This window comes from Nannobrachium achirus, assembly GCF_963921795.1.
Source record: "Nannobrachium achirus genome assembly, chromosome: 23".
NCBI classification, from domain to species: Eukaryota; Metazoa; Chordata; class Actinopteri; order Myctophiformes; family Myctophidae; genus Nannobrachium; species Nannobrachium achirus.
Genome location: NC_137830.1, coordinates 21,412,786 through 21,419,209, shown reverse-complemented (window position 1 = coordinate 21,419,209; position 6,424 = coordinate 21,412,786). Strand labels below are relative to the sequence as shown.

At 42.9% G+C, this 6,424-nt stretch overlaps 1 protein-coding gene across 1 annotated transcript; it reads left to right on the top strand.

The window, feature by feature from the left end:
- Window positions 1-775: 775 nt before the first annotated feature.
- On the top strand, window positions 776-1,510 carry LOC308308721 (NADH dehydrogenase [ubiquinone] flavoprotein 2, mitochondrial-like; the record flags this gene model as incomplete). Its single annotated transcript, XM_080754172.1, has 1 exon — window positions 776-1,510. One exon carries the CDS (start codon window positions 776-778, stop codon window positions 1,508-1,510), a length of 735 nt encoding a protein of 244 aa, XP_080610298.1.
- Between the last annotated feature and the right edge of the window lie 4,914 nt (window positions 1,511-6,424).

Sequence of the window (6,424 nt, the reverse complement as noted above, 5' to 3'; positions counted from 1 at the left end):
GAACATTTAGCCTCCTGTGGCTCCCTCTCACTCCTCACCCCCCCCCCCCCCCCCCTCGCTTTGAGGAAACCAGCCATGGCGGTCTCAGGTAATAGCTGAGGGACCGCCCGTTGTCAGCCTCATATGAGCGCTCCTGGCTTTCCGCTTTTCTGACTCACTGTTCTTGCAGAGGAGCTTTTGGTTGCCACTTGTGGAAAGAGATATGATATGTCCAACGGCACTGAAAGGTGAACAAACAAACAATCTGAATAGCTGAGGCAATGATGGCTAAGCGCCACAGTGTTTATTTAGTATATCATGGATTTTGGATCTTGCACATAGATCTTTTCTTCAGGGACGTTCCTGGGTCGATTGTGGGAATCACAAAAATAACATGCCCATATATGGGCTTTTTTGGCACGCAGACAGCTACCGTATATGAACATTGCTGGTGTCATTGATGATCTCATGCTCTGACATCGCTCTGTGATATCACAAGTTCACCGATCGACAGACAGACAGATATAACATACACAGTCCATATAGAGGCATAAAAGCAATGCAGAGACAGACTGATACAGAGATATCCATATAGTTCTGAAGTCGGCAAAATCTGTTTGTGGCTTTCCGATATCAAACAGTCATTACCTTGGTTATACAGAAGTCCCTTCTTTTTGGGTCCAAACATTCCCTTACAAAGGTCGAATCAAGAGGAATAACACTGATGTGTTCGGCCATTGTAGTGCCTGGTCGCTGTTGTTAAACGACATCAAGACTAAACTAAACTCGCTTCAAGATGTTTCTATCCTCCGTCATTCGGTCTGCTGTATTGCGAACAGCCAGACAAGTCAGGAGTTTGCATCAATCTGCAGCACGTGCTGGAGCTGGAGGCATCTTTGTGCACAGGGACACGCCTGACAACAATGCAGACACTCCTTTTGAATTCACAGAGGAAAACAAAAAGCGCGTCGAGGCAATCATTGCAAATTACCCAGACGGACACAAGCAAGCAGCCACCCTCCCTGTGTTGGATTTGGCCCAGAGGCAGCACGGGTGGCTCCCTGTCTCGGTCATGAACAAGGTTGCAGAGGTGCTGGAAATTGCCCCAATGAGAGTGTACGAGGTAGCAACATTCTATACCATGTACTTGCGTCAGCCAGTGGGGAAATACTTCATTCAGATCTGCACAACAACACCGTGCATGCTTTGTGACTCGGACAGCATACTGGAGGCCATCCAAAACAAACTGGGTATCAAGGTTGGAGAGACCACACCAGACAAGATGTTCACACTAATAGAAGTGGAATGTCTGGGTGCTTGTGTGAACGCTCCAATGGTTCAGATCAATGATAACTATTATGAGGATCTTACTCCTAAGGACATGGACGATATCATTGATGAACTCAAAGCAGGCAGGATGCCACTACCAGGCCCTAGGAATGGCCGTTTCTCCTGTGAGCCTGCAGGTGGATTGACTAGTCTGACAGAACCCCCAACAGGACCAGGTTTTGGTGTGAGAGCAGACCTGTAGACTCATGCAGAATTAGAGTATTTAAGAAGCGAACCCTTTCCGTAAATGTCTGAAAGTCAATCAAAATGTGTAAATACTAGAGGTGTAACGATACATTTTAATAGCAATTCCATACATATCACGATACATGGTTGACGATAAGATACATGGACGATATTGGTTAATTCATGGTGATAAGATACGATTCGATTTAATTATTTAAAACCGATATAGTAACTATTTAGCAAAGAAATTAAATCTGTGTGAAAGGTGTGGATAGTGCAGGTTTTTAGGGGAAACATGTATTATTATGGATATAAATAAGTAAACACAGTAATTATCTGCCAAATACATGGAGACATTGTATATTGACAAACCTGCACCTTGACAAAAGACAGGAACACAGAGATTACACACATTTATCGATAGACCAGTGTAGCTATATGGAAAGGAAAAGTAATTAAGCCCCTCCTTTTAATTTTTTCTTCTTAAAAATGCTAAATACAATGCACAAGTAGGTAGTATCGATACAATCGATTCTTTGCTCTGCCGATTCGATACGATACAAAATAAAATTATACGATTCGATTTTAGCTGTTTTCATTTCGATATACTTCGATTTTTTAAGTTAAAAACGATATTTTGATACAGTTACTATATCGTTACACCCCTAGTAAATACCTGTGCGATAGGTGTCAGTGTGTCACTTGTGAAAATGAAATGAAAAAAAGAAATAAAATAAGTAAATGTTTTCAAGCTCATCAAAGAACATGAATTTTGGGCAGGATATCCTCTTTTGTCAACAAAGGTGCTCTCAAGACTCTCGCTGGAACCTCTTGGTTCTCCAACAACTCAATGTCAAATTGTCAATAAAACCTAAGCTTCAGACCTCCCAATTGTCCCAAAACAAACTGATACAACTTCATTTCACCCTTAGGCCCATGACCCACCTAATTTTTGAAAGACAAAATAATGAGTGGGGCAACCAGACTATAGTACTTGTCCGACTTTATTCCTTCCATCTTTACAGATAAACTTTATTTTGCCACGCTACTCCTCCCACAGTTTTGGTGGCACGCACTTGGGCCATATGTCAAATCGACCGGCTTCATCGGTCCGCCTCTTATTTTTGCTAAGAGATACATTACATATAGTTTAATTTATATTAATGTATTAGTGAATTCATTTTCTCCATTGACTTAAAATGCAAAAATTTTACTTTTCCCAAATATGGAGATTGTGACATCATAGATGTCTGACGTCATGAGACTGACACATTATGTCCATATATGGGCATTTCAAGATATGGGCTTAATATTGATGACATCAAGGATCTCCATATATGGGCATAAAGGGGACAAGCACTGACAATGATCTCCATATACAGTATGGCCATTAATTTATTGGTGATTTAATTTTCCACAATGACTTGAATAGGGAAGTTCTAATGGTAAGACGCAATTCATTTGCCAGTGTGACTCATGTTAAGGCAACCACACTTGCAATTTCACACTTGCATCTTTCTAATTAATAAATAGGTATTTGTCAACAGGGGTGTCGCACCAAATTCTGGGCCCTGCATGCTACTATTGAAAAATAGCAGATATACAAGCTCAGCGCGGCACCAAGTACAGCGCTGCGATCTGCTATTTTAGAAAAATCTTGAAATTTGTCTTTGAATATTTCAAATCCTTCTAAGGTTTTTTGAAAAACCTATGTTTCTATGGGGTCCGCATCAATATGCCGACAGGCCGGTATGCCGACACTAAAACTAACCCTAACCCTAAACCTAACCTCAGTAACCATGACGAGTAACTAATCTGCCGGCGCTAATCAGAACAACGGACCGGCGGAACAATGAGCGGACCCCTTTCTATGTCAGTGGTGCTCAAACCTTTTCTTGTGAAGGATCCCCAAAATGATATGTATTTGGCCACAGACCCCCCATCTCAAAATATTTAGTTCCAGGGACCCCCCAGGAGCAAAATTTTAGTTACAAATGTTTGCTTAAAAAATACATATATTCAAAGATTTGCACAGGTTTTCACGACTTGGGCCCTGGTAACTCAGTCCCACTTTTCCCCTCCCTTGTGACCCCATATGTGACACTCCTGTTTGTAAATATACAAAGTTCCAGCGTACAATTCATTGTGATTCTATCGAGTCAAAGGGAGAGATAGTTTTCATTTCTCTTTTTTCTTTGGTAGTTGAGATACGTGTTTTTAAGCTCCCATCATTCATTCTCACAGGCAAAGGTTTTGCAATTTATCTGAAATGAGTTTGTTTCGTAAAGCTTTCAACACTAACCCTCACCCTTGCAAAGTTTCATTATCTTACGGCTTGTTTTCTGGAGTAGGAAAGTTGAAAACATGCCTTCTTGGACCATACGTGGTCAGCAGAGAAAAAATGTCTTCGGGCACAGGTTCATTTAAGGAGATTCAGAAGAATAAAACAACATAATCCACTGTACAAAGCTCTGCGGCAGCAAATGTGCTGTGCTGTGTGTGTGTGTGTGTGTGTGTGTGTGTGTGTGTGTGTGTGTGTGTGTGTGTGTGTGTGTGTGTGTGTGTGCGTGCGTGCGTGCGCGCGTACGCGTGCGTGCATGAGGTCTGACACACACGCGCACAGCTTCCAACAGCTGTCCCACATTTGTATACTTTTTTTTTTCTCTTCTTCTTAAAGACTATGCCTTCCTTTGACAATTCCATTATGCTAATCAGGGCCTCTTCAAATTAATTAGCTGCGACTAAAAGGAATGAACGGGGGAAGCAAGAGACGGAACTCCCGTTGCTTTTAATAAAAGACAAGTTGTACAGAATTCACTACGATAATGGGAAAGATGGGAACAAACATTACTCTTCTTTTTTTCCCCTTATACAAATTCCACTTTTTGGATGCTGCCATTCATCTCCTATACAAAAACCTAGCTCACGCCCTCCTGCTTTTGGGTGACAGTTTAGGGTCTGTGAAAGTATTTGGTAACAAGCTCTAAATGGCCAATCAGGCCAAGCGTGAGAAAGGAGCGGCTGTCAGAGGCACGTCTTCTCCCTGTGAGAGTGCGTTTTCATGCCCTCTAATTGGTCTGCGGCGGATCCATCCACTTTGTGCCGGTTTCCCTTTGAATTAAATCTCGGATCATGTCGGCACTTTCAGCTCAGCCGGCAAACCAAAGTTAGGGGAGTGTTTTGCTAACAACTGTGCCTGAACAGCTGAATTTCCTTCTTCTTACCTCTATCCGGACCCCCCACCTCACCGCTCACACTTTCAAGGGATTGGCGAGGGATGAGATGAAGTGGTGTGCTCGACGAACACAGGAACAATGCGGGAAGCATGGCGGCCTCTGGCGCAGCACCCAAAGACTGGAGCTGCATGGGGCCAGGAGGAAACAGGAAATTACAGTGCTATGCCGTTAATACGTACAAGGACGTTGTAAATTCAATTGTGTATAGTAAACCGGTATGGTACAGTCGGCACATGCCAGGGTGCAATCGAGTTATGTCGCAAAACCAACTAGGGCTGCAGATATTGATTCTTTTCTTATTGATTATTCTGTTGATAACTTTTTCAATTAAACCATTTTTTCAAGTCTATCGACAAATTCATTAGCCACTGAGGCATTATTTTATTATGTGTTCATGCTAAATTGAGAAAAACATCAGACCTACAAGCTCACAAAGCATCGCAATGTGATGCGCTGTGAGAATTTCAGTACATATTTATTTTACTTTTCCCTCAGTTAACTTTGCCCAAAATAGAAATTGATTATTGAAGTAAATCGATTATTTTGTATAATTGATTAAATAGATTCAATGTTGCATCCCTAACCCATTCCATATCACAGTAAAACACATGGCTGCTTCAAGTATATTGTGACTGGATGCAGTGGGTTACATCAAATAGAAATGTGCAGAAAGCAAGAAACCAACTGAAGAATGCATCATGAGCACTGCAGGGTCTGACCAATTTTTGACCAATCAGAATGTTTGGCTGAAACCATTATCTCCCGTATAATTGCAAAACGCCTCCTTGCAAACCACTCCAGGGTCCACATGACCCAAATCCCAAGGGCGGCAAAGAGCGAGACAACAAGGCACGGAAGCGTGGGAGAACAGAGAAGCTGCCTTGCGCAAACTAAAAGGGCTAATAGGAGGGGAGGGGAGAAAAGAAAAGAGAAAAGAAAAAACGAGGGAGGTAATGGACATTGAGAAGACAGATTATGCAAGAGGATTCCATGGCGTCCATTATCAAGCAGCCGGTGTGTGTGGTGTATAGTGCCACCAGCCAAATGCCCTATTTATTCCAGGCATAATTATATGGCTATGAGGGCCCCCACTGATGCCCAGTGCGAGGTTAAGTTGATAGGTGACCCAGATTTAAGGCAGCCTTGTCTCGTAATGGTGCTCACAGTCAAACAGCCTTGCCAGGCTCCCAATAACCCATCTCATCTGTCATAATAAAAACTTAACTTGCAATTTGCGCTGCCCTCCCCCCCCCCCCCTCTCACATTGTGACTGTCCTCACGTTCCGGGTCTCTCTTTGTCCCATTCTCGCGTGTACGCATGAATAAAAGCGTACACATCCATTGACAAATACATTATGCACCCAAATGCACACCTATGGCTGTGCACTATGCAAGTATTGTGTACACACACACACACACACACACACACACACACACACACACACACACACACACACACACACACACACACACACACACACACACACACACACACACACACACACACACACACACACACACACACACACACACACTGCCCTCCACGGTAATGTTTTATGTGGATGGGCTCATATCGATTCCAGAACTGTATCCTCGATTTAATTACCCATGCTGCATATAAAATGGGCCTCCAACCAATCATTCTGCTCGGAGAAACATGCCAGGAGGCCTGAGCTCTCAGATAGCACCCTGGA